Source organism: Gigantopelta aegis, chromosome 10 (genome assembly GCF_016097555.1).
Source record: "Gigantopelta aegis isolate Gae_Host chromosome 10, Gae_host_genome, whole genome shotgun sequence".
Taxonomy (NCBI): Eukaryota; Metazoa; Mollusca; class Gastropoda; order Neomphalida; family Peltospiridae; genus Gigantopelta; species Gigantopelta aegis.
Window position 1 is genome coordinate 64,812,329 of NC_054708.1, and position 16,376 is coordinate 64,828,704.

The 16,376-nt window shown below is 36.7% G+C and overlaps 2 protein-coding genes across 4 annotated transcripts in view; one reads left to right on the forward strand and one right to left on the reverse strand.

Moving 5' to 3' along the window:
* The window catches only part of LOC121383310 (histone-lysine N-methyltransferase SMYD3-like), a 39,440-nt gene extending 31,267 nt beyond the window's left edge, over window positions 1-8,173 (forward strand). The window contains exons 9-13 of the mRNA XM_041513259.1: window positions 1,485-1,551; window positions 2,650-2,781; window positions 3,712-3,886; window positions 5,448-5,556; window positions 7,101-8,173. Of these exons, the coding sequence (XP_041369193.1) occupies window positions 1,485-1,551; window positions 2,650-2,781; window positions 3,712-3,886; window positions 5,448-5,556; window positions 7,101-7,223 (606 nt within the window). The 3' untranslated portion in view covers window positions 7,224-8,173. The remainder of the gene's footprint in view (window positions 1-1,484; window positions 1,552-2,649; window positions 2,782-3,711; window positions 3,887-5,447; window positions 5,557-7,100) is intronic.
* A 482-nt stretch (window positions 8,174-8,655) lies between these two features.
* Window positions 8,656-16,376, reverse strand: part of LOC121384562 (ras-specific guanine nucleotide-releasing factor RalGPS2-like) — a 111,603-nt gene continuing 103,882 nt past the window's right edge. For all 3 annotated transcript variants that reach the window (XM_041515017.1, XM_041515016.1, XM_041515019.1), the window contains 2 exons: window positions 15,069-15,166; window positions 8,656-13,975 (listed from right to left, as the gene is read on the reverse strand). In XM_041515017.1, coding sequence (XP_041370951.1) covers window positions 13,946-13,975; window positions 15,069-15,166 — 128 coding nt within the window. In that variant the 3' untranslated portion in view covers window positions 8,656-13,945. The remainder of the gene's footprint in view (window positions 13,976-15,068; window positions 15,167-16,376) is intronic.

A 16,376-nucleotide genomic window follows, 5' to 3' on the forward strand; every position in this document is an offset into this window, starting at 1 on the left:
CATGATTTATCTATTCAGTCTACACAGTCAAACCTGTCTTAAGCAAAAAGAAAGAAATGTTTTATTTAACGACACACTCCACACGGTTATATGGCGTCAGACATATGGTTAAGGACCACACAGATATGGAGAGAAGAAACCCACTGTCGCCACTTCATGGGCTACTCTTTTCGATTAGCAGCAATGGATCATTTATATGCACCATACTACAGACAGGATAGTACATACCATGGTCTTTGTTACACCAGTTGTGGGGCACTGGCTGGAATGAGAATTAACCCAATGGGTCCACCGACAGGGATCAATCCTGGACCGACTGCGCATCAAGCAAATGCTTTACCACTGGGCTACGTCCCACCCCCTCTGTCTTAAGCAGTCACACAAGTGAGTAGAAACATGTGACTGCTTAAGACAGGTGACTGATGATTACAGGTTGCCAAATTAAAATGTATGTTGTTGTTACCATCTTTTTAACTACTTTATGCGATGTATTGTCATAGTAAATGAATCTACATATGTCAAGCTTAGCCTACCCAGACACAGTTAGATGCATTCCAGAGTCACACTTTTTTAATTGATACAGAGTAGATCTAGAGATGTCAGGACTGAATGGGTACTGGTATTCCTGAAGGTGTGAAGATCGCTTATTTGCTGCACCTTGTCACTGTTGTTAAAAATATCACTTTTATATAATAGTAACCATTTACTGTGCATGGCCATGTAATACAGGTATTTTAACAATTTGGGATCCGATTTAGGTGGACACTGGCCATGTTAGACAGGTGACTGCTTAGTATGAGTGCATTTACATCCCAAAATCATTAGGGAGTGGGAAAAGTTGTCGGTTACGGCAGGTGACCACTGATTACAGGTGGCTGCTAGGACAGGTTACACTTTTTCTTCTTTTTTTTTCTTCTTTTTTTTAAAAGACGCCACAAACATTTAACACAGAGACAAAGACTTCTTTTTTTTTTTGGACTTAACAAATATGGATGATGATGAGATGAATGGACAAGCCGTAGTATTTTCATTTCGGGATGGGACTACTTGACAGGTCCGTGCTCCATGCTTGCTGTCAGTTGAGCTATCTCGGTATTACCCGAGCCCGGGGTGCACAGAACCTGCAGTGCATGCCGGGTAATCATCCCCCATGTGGGGTCATACACTTGGGAGACACCCATAATCGCACCCGTGAAGTGGGTGAAACTCTGTGTATGTGGCCTTATACCTACCCATTGAGCCTAGTGGTGCACTCACTCTGGGTTGGAGCCGGTACTGGCATGGGTGGGATACGAACCCAATACCTACCAGCCAGAAGTGCGATGGTATAACCACTACACCACCGAGGCCGGTTTGGACAGGTTAGACTTTATTTTGATATATAACTGATGTAATTTAATTATTACAACACTGAGACTAATGATGTTGTTATAACCATCTTGGACATATGAATATTTCCAGCTCTCTTTTCCATTTTTATGCAGGATGCTAAAATGCAGAGTATTTATTGTGATCAGTTAAACTGCAAAGGACTGATGTACAAAATGTCAGGTTAGTTTTTGTTACAACATTCCGACAGTATATTTAGTCATAGAATTTTGTTCACTGGATGTTTCAAGTAATCACTCATAGTTTAAATATAATGTTTTGTATTTTATTGTGTCTTATAGACTTTAAATTAAGAGATAACTCTATTTTTGTGTGGCATATTTGGTTTTATCGGTGATGCATAATTAGTGGAGCCAATACAATGGACACTTTTCTGTCCCACACTCGACCACTGGCCATGCCAGAGATAGTTTGTGGGAGAGACATGTCTAGGGCCTATTTCACTAAACATCGTAAGTTTACGCCTGCGACTAGCAGATATACCAGACATACATTTACAAGTGTTTAAGCATCTATTTCACACATAAAATTACACCATTACGGGAGATGGAGCATTTTAATGACCAAAGTAAATGAAATATATCATATGTACTTAAAACTATATTTATTGTACTATGACTGTAATAAGAATTGTGTTTTAGTCGTAGATTTATGTTTACGTGCAAAACTAGGCTGACGATGTTTTGTGAAATTGTGCCCTGAACCTTATTTGGATAGAGGCACGTCAATAGACTTTATGTTACAATGGACAAATTGTGACAATGAAACCACCAATCTATGTCATCAAATGGCAAATATTTTTAATTAGAACAGTGTACCAGTGCCCCATGACTGGTACTTCAAAGACCATGGTATGTACTGTCCTATCTATGGGAAAGTGCATATAAAAGATACCTTGCTCATTTGGAGTAACCTATGTGGCAGCAGCAGGTTTCTTCCACCAAATGTTATTTGTTTAAAATGTACTGATTTTTTTTCTTTTTTCACATTTGATTGTCTGTTTTATATTGAGAATAAACAGTGTCTGGCTGTCTTGACCATATATGGAATAACACTGATTATTCATGTTGCTATCGGATACCTCGATCACTATATAATTTAACTTAAAGTGTTTGCTTTGATGTACTTTATTTTTGTGCTTAAATCCAATTATACATGACATTTTATTGGGCTGTCAGTGCAGGACAGAATGTAAATGGGTTAGTCTGTTTACTGAGTGTGTTCAGAATAGCAAACTTGTGTAATAAAATCACTTTTCAGTTGACACAGTCTACACCTGTCAGACGTGCAAGGTGGAGGTAACTCTTGATGACAGACAGGAAGATATTGACAACCGGACCACTGAGTTGAAGGAGTTCATTGAAGAGATAGACAAAACAAAGAATGAAACAGGTGTGATGACTTTTTATGTCACTTAGAATCTTGTTGGCTTGAATTTTAAATGTTGTGTGATCCAGTATCTTGGGGGTCAGTCTATCCTCTTGTAAAATTCTTATGTTGTTTTCTTGCCTTAAAGTCAGACAGTGAAAAATACTGGGGTAGGCATAGTTTTATTTTTTAACAGTGGTGATGTTGTCAACTTCGTTTTTGGTCAATATTAAGTTTTCTCGTTTAGCTCGATTTCTCACAAACTATAAGTCATATGTCAATGAAACATGGAATTTTCATCTCAATGTTTTAAAACAAGAGTAAATTAAAACAAATTTAATTTAAAATTTAATTTTTGTTTTGAAGATCTAGATTAATCCTCAATACTTAGCAACCGACCTCGATGGTGTTGTGGTTAAGCCATCAGACATAAGGCTGGTAGGTACCGGGTTCACAGCCTGATACTGTGCCACATATAAGCTGTGGGCTTAGTCTGACCACTTCGGAGAGTGTTCAGTAGTTACTTCTGGCATTGTTAAGAGGCACTTGTAACCACCTACTTTGCTCCCCTACTACCAGCAGTCATTAGTTAGTGCCTACCAGCCTCGGTGGTGTTGTGGTTAAGCCATCGGACATAAGGCTGGTAGGAACAGGGTTCGCAGCTCAGTACCGCCTCCCACTCGGAGCAATTTTTAATGACTCATTGGGTAGGTGTAAGACCACTACACCCTCTTCTCTCTCACTAACCACTAAGTACTAACAACTAACCCACTGTCCTGGACAGACGGCCCAGACAGCATACTTGAACCTTAATTGGATAAAAGCATGAACATAAGTTGAAATGAAATGAAATACTTTTATAATTAGCTAATCTGTTGGTAAGCAAGTGTTTTTAATTCCATGGAATCCTCGTTACAAGTAAATAAAATTTTATAAATCTGTCTATTTCACCAGATGCATCGTTGATTCAGGTTAGATGTGAGAAGATGCTTCAGAAACACGGTGCAGTCTTTCCTCCCTACAACGTGCACATGCTGCATCTGTTGGAGAGGGCGTTTGATGCATGTATAGACGCTGGTCACTGGGAGCAGGCTTGTCGACATGGTACAGCCATTACACAGCCATACTAGTAAGTAGTCAGGTCAGGTCAGAGTGTTTAACATACACATTCAGAACAAGCTGTTATAGTGCACACCTGTCCTGGGCACAGGTGTCGGCCTCGGCCGGCTCCTCTGTCCAGGACAGCAGTATGTACTGGTCACCTTGGCTTTAAACAGACCCACTTACAGAACCCGTGAAACATTGTTACATTACAAGCCTCAAGTGTGATTTGGCTCAGTCTGTAGAGTGTGTGGCTCAGTCTGTAGAGTGTCTGGCCCAGTCTGTAGAGAGTATGGTCCAGTCTGTAGAGAGTATGGTCCAGACTGTAGAGTGTCTGGCCCAGTCTGTAGAGTGTCTGGCCCAGTCTGTAGAGTGTCTGGCCCAGTCTGTAGAGTGTCTGGCTCAGTCTGTAGAGAGTATGGTCCAGTCTGTAGAGTGTCTGTTCCAGTCTGTAGAGTGTTTGGCTCAGTCTGTAGAGTGTTTGGCCCAGTCTGTAGAGTGTTTGGCTCAGTCTGTAGAATGTTTGGCTGAGGTACTTGGCTAGTAGGATCAAACCTCCTTGGCAGACCCACACATTTTGACCATCCCAACCAGTGCCCCAAGACTGGTGTATTAAAGGCTATGGTATATGCTGTCCTGGCTATAGGAACATGCATATTAAAGATCCCTTTCTGCTAATGGGAAAATGTAGCAAGTTCCTCTGAATACTGTCAGAATTATCAACTATTTGACCACCAAAACTGATGATTAATAAGAATCAATTCCTGTCTTCAACAGACAGTCCTGGGCCTCTATTCCATGAAGCAATCCTAGCTCTAAGATTTCTTTGTGGAACAGGGCCTAGGACAGCATGCTTGAAGCTCTAGTGAATATAAGCACAACAGTTAATTAGAAATGAAAAAGAATGAAAAGATTTTGTTTGCTCCAACCTGATTCATCACTACATTGAATCAGGAGTAAGACTTCTTTAACAAAACTAGTTTTGTAGTGAGTTCAACAATTTAAAGTAACTTATTGGCAAAAGAAGGAAATGTTTTGTTTAACAACACACTCAACACATTTTATTTACAGTTATATGGTGTCAGTCTTATGGTTAAGGACCATACAGATACTGAGAGAGGAAACCCGCTTTCGCCACTTCATGGGCTACTCTTTTCGATTAGCAGCAAGGGATCTTTTATATGCACCATCCCAAAGACAGGATAGTACATACCACGGCCTTTGTTACACCAGTTGTGGAGCACTGGCTGGAACGAGAAATAGCCTAATGGGTCCACCAATGGGATATTGGCAAAAGATACATTCAACAATTGTCAGGGTGTATAGCAAGATATTATGACTAACCAGCTCTTGTGGGTGGCTGTAATTCAACCCATCAGTTTGGGTATATTAGTTTATTGGACTTTTAAAGTCTGGTGTTGGTCCCTCAATATCTGTGTGGTCCTTAATCATATGTCTAACGCCATATAAACGTAAATAAAATGTGTCGAGTGTGTCATTAAATAAAACATTACCTTCCTTGTCTTAACACATGTAAAACTACATATATTTACAATGCTTATGGTTGACTCATTGTTTTGTTTGTGTAGTGCCCTGTATCCAGACTCCAGTCCCAGCGTGGGAGTTCACCTCATGAAGATGGGCAAGGTTCATCTGTTACTACAGCACCTGGAACCAGCTCTCAAGAACCTACAACAGGTACACTACATATTTCATGTATAACCAGCCTCGGTGGTGTCGTGGTTAGGCCATCGGACATAAGGCTGATAGATACTGGGTTCACACACACAAAAATAAGTTGAAATGAATTAAATTTCATGTATATTAATAGTACTTGACCTAGCTCAATTGGTTGAGTGCTTGTGTTACAGGATCGAACCACCTTGGTGGATCCATTCAACTGATTTTTTTTCTCTTGTTCCAACCAATGCACCACAACTTGTCAAAGGCATTGTTATGTGCTATCCTGTCTGTGGGAAAGTCCATATAAAAGATCCCTTGCTACTAATAGAAAAAAGTATCGGGTTTCCTCTCTAAGACTATTTGTCAGACCAAATGTTTGATGTCCAATAGCTGTTCTGGTGTCGTTAAACAAAAACAAACTCTAACAATGTTATAGTGTATTTTTGGGTGAAATAAACAAAATTCTTACTTAAAATTGCATTTTTGTAACATCTAATTGTGTGAAATTTATTTCCAAGTTCATGATGATCACCTGCAAATTTTTCCAGAAGTCTCCAACCTAAATTTTTAAATTTCTTATCAAACGACAAATAAGTCCCCAATCAGTCTAACCAGAGGGGACTCTAGGTTTTAGTTTCCATCTGTCTGTATGTCTGTCTGTCCCCACATATAAGTTTTGCAGACTTTTGTTTTGCAATGCTGCAAGGTATTGAGGTCAATTTTTTGTATATAGCTTTACCATATAGAATTACAGATCAAGTTTCACTTTAAACAGGATTGGCCCATTTTTAACAGTCATGGCCCTTGAAGTAAGGAGATATGAACATTTGTTGTGCCCAATAGGAAACATGTATTGCTTTAGGAGTACTCTTGGAATGCTTGATGTGTGTTCTAAATTGTAAAGCATCCTGTTGATTTAATGGATTGTATTTCCAATAGATACTGATAAAAGTCTAGGATCATAAAAAGAGTCTTGTGTGTACCAAACAGTCAGATCAGAACATGTTATAGTTATCAGGCAAGTGTCCAGAGGAGGGGTTTTGGGGATCAAACCTCACCCCTCCTCCTTTAAGCAAATTTTCTTTTCAAAATAGTTTTATTTCAGGGGAGCATGACCTGACCCCATCCTGGAAATTTTGCTCCCCAATCTAGCCCCTCCCCCTGCAGACACACCAGTTTATTGTTATTCCTGTAGTGATTGACATAGGTTAAATATACTGATGGAAAGAAATAAAGGATCACACAGATAGCAACAAGAAATAATGACTGCATCAAATATCAATTCATATTGTCTGAAATTGACTGGGAATATACTGGCAACACATTGAACACTACAGACATTCAATCCTACATTACAACTTGGTATGAAATACAGACATTACAACACTAGTAGTGAATTAAATTTGGTCTACAATTTGATGTGTTCCCTTATTTCTTTCCATCAGTATATATTTAGATTCCATGTGTAAGTATTTGTGCAGTTTGTTCTTTTAAAGACACTTATAGAAACCTGCATGAGTTAAAACATTTTCTTAATACAATTAATGTGATATTTACAGGCTGAGACAATTATTTCTGTGACCCATGGTAAAACTCATCACCTTTACAAGGACCTCGTACTTCAGTTAGACCAATGCTGTGAGGAGATGAGGATTGTCATGGAACGTGGTGAAACAACTTGAAATCATGAAGTGAAACATGGCAAAAACAACCTGAAATCATGAAGTGAAACATGGTAAAAACAACCTAAAATCATGAAGTGAAACATGGTAAAAACAACCTGAAATCATGAAGTAAAACATGGTAAAAACAACCTGAAATCATGAAGTAAAACATGGTAAAACCAACCTGAAATCATGAAGTGAAACATGGTAAAAACAACTTGAAATCATGAAGTGAAACATGGTAACAACTTGAAATCATGAAGTGAAACATGGTTACAACTTGAAATCATGAAGTGAAACATGGTAACAACTTGAAATCATGAAGTGAAACATGGTTAAAACAACCTGAAATTATGAAGTGAAACATGGTAAAAACAACCTAAAATCATGAAGTGAAACATGGTAAAAACAACCTGAGCTCGGAAAATGAAACATGATGAAAACAACTTGAGATTGTGAAGTGAAAGATGATGAAAACTACAGCTTCTGAAATGAAACACAGATAAAATGGAGTAGAATTGATTTATATGTGAAATTTTAATGCATAAAATGGCACATGACTAAAATATTGGCTCATGAACTAATACCTGCTCAAAAGGATTACCAGTTATAAATACCCCAATTCACAAAGATGCAATGGTAGTGGATTAAGTATACACGATCCATTACTTTCAATAGTGCGGAAGAAAGAATGCACAATTCTCAGATCACAACAATGGAAATGTATTCAGCATTAAATGTTAATTTACCCATATGCATAGCCTAGTCTTACAGTATCAGCCATTGATTGAAAATCCGGATTAAAGGTTGTGATAGCTCTAATCTCAGGCTACATGAGGGAAGAACAGGTTTCATTGTAGCCCAGTGGTAAAGCGTTCACTTGATGCATGGTCGGTTTAGGATCAATCCCCGTCTGTAGGCTATGTCTCATTCCAGCCAGTGCTCCACAACTGGTGTAACAAAGGCCGTATTATGTACGATCCTGTCTGTGGGATGGTGCATATAAAAGATCCCTTGCTGCTAATTAAAAATAGCCCATGATGTGGTGACAGCAGGTTTCTTCTCTCAATATCTGTGGTCCTTAACCATATGTCTGCTGCCATATAACTGTAAATAAAATGTGGCGAGTGCGTCGTTAAATAAAACATTTCCTTCTTTATATCCAGGGCTTTCAGCAAACTTGAAGGGTTTCAATCACTGTGTGAGAGAGGTAAAAGCAAAAGTGTGATTGGTGACAAATTGATAGTGTGCTACCTGAAGCTGTTGCCATGACAACATGGTTTGGGGATGTCACCCACACAAATTCTCTTCTGTGTACATGTGTGCGAGTTTTAAGCAAATCGTTTGAGAATGGTCTGTGTGATAAACATTTAAAACTGAATATGAATATGGCAAAATGCATTCGCTCCTGGTCATGACTGTAAGAGTTAATAAAAACAAACATAAGAAATCTGTTCAAACATTACTTTTTTAATGCTTGAAACATTTGACATGAAGTAGCATATATAATTACAATTGCACAGGTTTAAATCTTGCATAATCATGTTTAAAAATTAAGAAAATAGGAAATTGATAGGGAAGCATGTTTGGCAAGACTTATTAATATTACAAAGTGGAATGCAGCACACATACATTTTGTTTCTTTAATTCTGTGACATACTAAAGACAAAATATTACCCCTGTATGTACATACTACATCTCTTAAATTTTAATATATCTACACCATTCAAGTCACAACCATGAATTTAAATAGGCCAATTGGTTGCTTGTTCATATTCATTGCATACTGAATGTAATTAATTCTTAATTCCTGTGGTTTGATTGATACAAAACAAGTCCACATTACATCTCTGTATGTTATATAGGCATAACTATTACAGTGGTGAAATATATTTGGCTTTGAATACCACATGTTCTCTTTTTTCTATCAGTATAGATCTTCATATAATGGCAGACAAAAATAACCTCATTACAGATGTTTACTATTATTATTCCAACAACAACAATGGGTAAGACAATGTCTTTATGTTTGTCCAGTGTACTGGACATTTACATTTACTACACACACCTCTCACATGAAGGTGGTCACAATTATCAAATCCATGAAGCATCCCACAAAATTTGATCTGGGAATTACCGGGTAGTCCAGTAGTTGTGGAGAAAAAGTTAAAGGAATAGAGTAACAGGAAGTAAGAGAATTTTGCTTTAAAAATTGACTTAATTTTCCCCTTTAGGGCCTGTCCCTTAGGCCCCTATGACCTAACAAATTACTTAGAGATGAAAATACCCCATGAGTATTTCTGCCAATGCAGTGTAATAAAAAACTGAATGTCCCTTAAAACCCATACATTTACATTAATAATGTATATGACAATTGTGACAAACTTTACATATCTGTACAGTATTCAGCTTTTAGTTTTTAAAAAATGTGCTTGCCGTTTAACATGTATAACATGCACACACTCTTAATACTGGGCCAGTGGCCATAATAACTTCTTCACAATACATTACAGTAAATAAGTATATAATTTATAATATCATTTGGGTATATGAAAACACATTAAATGATACATGTTTCTAAACTTCATAAACTTTTGATACAAAACACTAAAATTCACATTATTCATGTTCACAGAAGGCCTAGCCATCCTTAAATTTGAAATATGATGGCAGGGAATACTATGGACATGATATTAACTGAAAGAATAATGATGATGAAATAAATATCCACATTGTATACTGTTGAACAATACAGAGTAGCAAAAACCTGGTTCCAGTTTTACAAATTTTATGCAATTAATGGCTTTGTAGATACACTGTGAACAAAGAATATCACAAATAGAAAAGAAAAAAAAAACAGTATGGAAAAGATAAAACTAAAACAATAATCAAGAATAATGTACAATAAAACCAGTAAAATGAATGGCTTAAAAACCCACCCCAAAACTCAATATTGTGATTTATTACATACCTATTCAATCTTACTATAGTGATAGACATTTTGAAATTGTGTGATCAATTTATTTTGTATCGCACATATGTGCAATCTGGACTGGAACTTTTAAATGGGAAATTCCCTTTTTCTTCTTTACTGCAGATAGCGCCTTTTATTTACCGATGTCATATGTGATTTACAAATTACATCAGGCTGCTGGAGAGTAAGATTCTCAACGTTAAGTAAATCCATGAAAGGAGTTTTGATCATAGATTTAACAATGTTTTTATAAAACATAAAAACAAGGTATGTAATAAATACAGAACTTCAAATACGTTTTCGCTTTCTATTTATTGCACTCAGTTATTTTCCACAAAATAAACTTGTGCAATAAATAGGAGGTGAAAACCATGTATGTTCTGTATTTGTGTTGAATACCCAACTCCTCTTTCACGACAGTCCAGGTAAAAGCAGCAGCAGGTAGGCAAAACAAAGGCACAACAATATTTTAAGGCATTACTTTTTCTTGGAGGGGTGAGGGTGGAAGTGAGGGCTGGGGTGAGTCAAATATAGATGAATGTTTAAAAACTCAAGCCAGTCGGTGTGACTGCCAAAGTAACGGCCAATGAGTTGCAGTGACAACAGTCACTACAGGTACACTGTGTACAATTCAATAAAATACCACACTCAACATGACCAGCTAAATGTAGCTTTATGATCCAGACAATAAAAACTTGTTAAAATGTTTTTTTTTTATTACAAATTTTAATTTATTAATAAAGAGTGATTAAAAAAAACCCTATATATTTTTTTCATTTCTACATACATGTACACAAATTATGTACAAAGTATATGCATAATAGAAAATAGTTGAACATTATTTTCACATTCTGTGTTGGCTGAAGGCAACAAGAAAACCTGCATTTTTTCTTTAATGCATCATTCTTTGATAAATTAATAGTTTGGTGTACCGGTAGTTTAAACAGTGTAGAAAATATTAACATGTACGATTTTGACATGTAGTCCCATTTTGTTTTGTAAATGCATGATGAAAATATGATTATTATAGCTACATTCACAGTGAAACTCTGCTATTGTTACCACCAACGAATTGTATTAAAACTGATCTTAATAGGTGATGCTAATACCAAATTATCAGTGTTGGTAAATATTGGGTATTGTACATCCCATCCCCCTTCCCAGTTATCGTCAACAATGTCTCAAAGTTTAATAAAATTAATTTGTGATGATTAAATTTGCCCTTTTTTCTGGCAAGCCAAGGAAAAGGTCCCTTCTGTTTTTAATCCCAGATTAGTACCCACTATAAAATACTGATTTCACATGTATAGTATTTTTACAGATTGAAGTATCTGCCTACATTAAATATTCTAGATTTTTTATTATTAAAAAAATATATTAACCATCACATAATCATATCATCTGTGTGCAAATGTCTGCAGTTTATAATTAATATTGTTACTGGAAATCCTCATGTAACCACATGGGACAGGAATGCCTAAAACGTGTATTAGATTTGGGCAAATTCTGACAGGAAGCACTGGTTTTTTTGGGAGGAATGGGATTGAGGGGGAGGGCGGGGCAAACATATCTCAATTTTTCTCAAGTCATTAATATGTGGGTTGCATTATATAATGCAATTAAACAGACTACAACAGTATAGGTCAAAATGGAATTTAAAGAAAAAAATTTAAACGACATTCAAACCTATTCACAATGAAAAACTGACAATACTATACTTGTGTTCGATCCCTCCCTACTTACTACTACCGGTTAGTATTTAAAATAATGAATACCCTGCATTCTTGTTACATGAACTAATTTTGAAGAAGCTTGATCATCTGTTAAGTGTTGAACCCTATATTTTGCTGTGAGTATTGATAAACATGATTGTGTCATCAACTGGTACATGTTGACATCAGGCCGACCATGAAAGGATGCAAAGTAAGTAAAATCCAGATGATACTTCTTTCTGAAGTAAATCTCAATCGGCAAATTCCTTTCCACATGACGTACGAAATGTTTACATCAAGATGTATGAAGCTTTTACATTATAACACAGGAAACGTTTACATCCTGATGTACGAAAAATTTACATCATGACATACAAAATGTTTACATCATGATGTGAAACGTTTACATCATGATGTATGAAACATTTACATTTACATCATGACATAAAACATCATGATGTATGAAATGTTTACATAATGATGTATGAAATGTTTACATCAAACGTTTACATCGTGACATACAAAACCTTTACAACATGACCAGGGCTAGGTGTGCCACTCGCCAATTGCTAAGTTTAGGAACAATTGGCAAATTTTATTTTAAATCTGGCGACAAAGACCGTAATGTAATAATTGTTATTTGTTAGAAAATAACTAGTTTTGCATTTTTTGAGATAATTTAGCGAAATGTTTTGCTCACTCATAGCTAGCCCTAATGACTTAGAAAAGTTTTACATCATGACATAGAAAAGTTTTACATCATGAAAATTTACATTCCAGTACGAAAGATGTTGGGGAAAAAAAAGATATATCACAGACTGTGTGCACTACGCTGACAAGATTACAAACGAATGCATTGCACTAGAATCTGTGGTTTGAGCACAGAATGTTTACACTAGTTATAGCGTCTCGACCACTCTACGTAGTCCGTAAATGCTGTCCACATCTTGTCCGTTAACGTAACACATTCGCACGGTGGACCACAACCAGTAGAACAGGCACTGTCAACCTCATTGCATAGGACCCGGAACATTTGGAAGCACAACTGCATAAATGATGAATAGTTGAGTGTTGCATGGACAGGACGACACTGGCTAGGTGTTGTATGCTGAGCGTGTACTGGCTTGATGGTCTTCCCAAGCAGGGAATGGCTTTGCTATTCTTAACAAACTGAGAACAGCTTTATAGTTCTTCACAAACTGAGAACAGCTTTATAGTTCTCGACAAGCTGAGAATAGCTTTACAGTTCTTATCAAGCTTTATAGTTCTCAACAAGCTGTGAATGGCTTTATAGTTCTCAACAAGATGGGAATTGCTTTTCAGTTCTCCACAAGCTGAGAATAGCTTTACATTTCTCCACAAGCTGGGAATTGCATTACAGTTGTCCACAAGCTGAGATTTGCTTTACAGCTTTCCATAAGCTGGGAATAGCTTTACTGTTATCCACAAGCAGGTAACAGCTTAACAGTTCTCCCAAACAGGGAATGACTTTACAGTTCTCCCAATCAGGGAATGACTTTACAGTTCTTCTCAAGCTGAGAATAGCTTTACAGTTGTCCACAAACTGAGAATGGCTTTACAGTTCTCCATGTTGATTTACAGATCTCCACAAGCAGGTATCGGCTTAACAATTCTCCCAATCAGATAATGTCTTTACAAATCTTCTCCAGCTGGGAAGCACTTCTCACTTGTGGTTCTCACCAGGGACAACCCATAGGTCAAAGTTATGTCGGTCACAGAAGCTCAAACGATGGAATGAAGACTAAATCCTCTTACTTCAAAGTTCGTGGAAGGAGCTAGGAATGGCTTGAAAGATGTTTTCTTGACAGAATTTCATTAGCACAGTAAGAGGGTTTGCAGAGACAAGTCGTAACCTTGACCTAACATCGGCCTCATCATGCCGTCGGGCTGTGGTGAGAGATTCAGGCCAGCTGATTCACCAGTCATTGATAAAAGTGATGATTCACGAGTTGTCGTTAAAAAGGGCCGTCGGCCACATATTTCAACAACTGTTTTAAATTGAGCAAGAGCGTTTGTTCATTGAAATCACCAGTTCAGTCAAATGACATCAGATTTATTGAAGCCTGGAATGAAAAAAAGAAAAAGAATTGAAATATGCATATTATTAATGATATATATAGTGTTTCCCCTGGAAATTTGGCAAGGCATGGTAGACAAAACACTTTGAGGGCATTTTTCATCATTTTCGGTGCACTTTTTTTTTGCATTAAAGACAAAAACAATAATTAAAATAAACATAAATGTAATTAATGTTTTTGCTTTAATAAATGAATGGCAAAATATTTAACAGAGATTTTTTTATTAATTAATAAATACAAAATTGCAGTGTTTCATCAAGGCAATTTTAGAATTAATTATTGAAAAAGTCTTGTTTAATCTGAGGGCAGCATGGTGCCGATTGAGACAAGATGGTGCTAGACTATTGAGGCATGGTGCTGCACCATGCTAGGGAAAACACTATGTACACATTAAAACAAAAGTTACAAATAGTTATTTGGCTCTAAACGTTAGAGGAGAATCTGCTGAAACCACTATGGCTGTTCCAAGTGATAAGCATCAAACAATGTAATTTATCTCATGATCGATTCCTTGACGTGGTGAGGCAGCCTGTATGTCTCAGTGACCCAGAGAGTTATATAAGTGGGAGCATCAAATATAACATAGTTATCCTCTAAATGAGCAGAGCTCAAACTTAATGACCGCACTGGTGGCATCATTACGGTAAAGAGCATCACCAACAGCACAAAAGTGCCGTCGGAAAAGCTCCTCAACAATGGCAAAATGTATACACCTGGTGTACATTATCTGCCAATATTTAACATTTGCACATTTGAAATATGTCTACATACAGCAATATAACTTTTCAGTCATGTTTATATGCTGCAAATGTCACTTTTTAAAAATTACCATAAGCAGGCTCAAACCTGCTGCCAGTGGGTCGATTCACCCATAACAATTTTTTTTTAAATTGCCGTGCGAGACAAATTGTTACAAATTGTTACGTTTGAGCCATGAATGTGTCAAATAATTAAAATTATTGCACCAATGTATTTTTCGCATTAAAATCTTACTTGCATTAATTTCATGATTTACACTACTACTCCAGAAAGACAAAATGTGGAGATGCCTGTAGCACTGTCTGGTACGGTTACTTACTCTGTGACTATTACTGTGTCCTTTGGTTGCCTCGCTCAAGTGACGACACCACAGTAACGCCTGTTCTTGCGTACCTGCTCGGAACTTGTAAACATTTCCTGTCAAGAGAAAAGAGAAAACTGTTAAAATAATAACATATATACAGTGAAACTCCTCTAAACCAGACACCCTCGGGACCAAGTCAAAAATCTGGTTGTAAGAGGTATCCAGTTTAGAGAGGTTCTTTTCTGTACAGATATTTAACAAAGGGCCATGACAAATGTCCAGTTTTGAGGGGATTCCGGTTTATAGAGGGTCCGGTTTTGAGAGGTTTCAATGTATGTGAAAGTTACCCATTATTTACCACTGTTTGCTTAAATTAGCAATTTTGACAAATTCAACATGTATCTGGTCACCTCAGTGTTTGAGGTATGGTAGTTCCAAATTTATTATATGAAAAACAAATTTTTACAAATCTTGGAAACTACTATCCGTGGTTGTAACATATTGACAGACATAACACTTTAACATTTGACTGAAGGTTAACTTTATCCTAACATTTTTAAGTATTAGCTATATGGTTTAAAGCAATTTTACTGGATACTTTGTATTTCCAATAATGAGTAATGAGTTATTTCTACTTCTGCTTTCACGTGAGCACAGCAAAGCATCTTTTAAAATACCAATGGTAAATGTCCCGAACTTTATTCGAAATCAAGAATGACATCGTTATTCACACATGAAGTCATTCTTCATCATTTTTTAGTATTTATACTACACAGCAATAGACTGGGAAAAAATCAGAGGAATTAAAACTGCGCCAAATAAATCTTTTCATTTCAATTTATTTTCGAGCTATATCCAATTAAGGTTCAAAGATGCTGTCCTGGGCACACACCTCAACTATCTGGGCTGTCTGTCCAGGACAGTGGGTTAGTTGTTAGTGAGAGAGAAGAGGGTGTAGTGGTCTTACACCTACCCATTGAGTTGTTAAAACTCGCTCTGGGTGGGAGCTGGTACAGGACTACGAATCCTGTACCTACCAGCCTAATGTCCGATGGCTTAACCACGACACCACCAATTAAATTATGAACCAGTTTTCCCTGTTCAAGGGAGTTAATTTGTAGGGTTTTTTTCCCTTTGATTCTCAAAGCAATTTTAATGCAGAATTTAATTTTTAAAAATATTTTTTATAAAACTGAAACAGCCTTTATTGGAAATTCAAACATATAATGACATTTTTCCTGTTATTTGACTAAAACTTGGTAAAAACATTTTGTCTGGTTGTAGTTTTTCTTTTTATAAAGTTAACATTCAAGCATCTAAAAG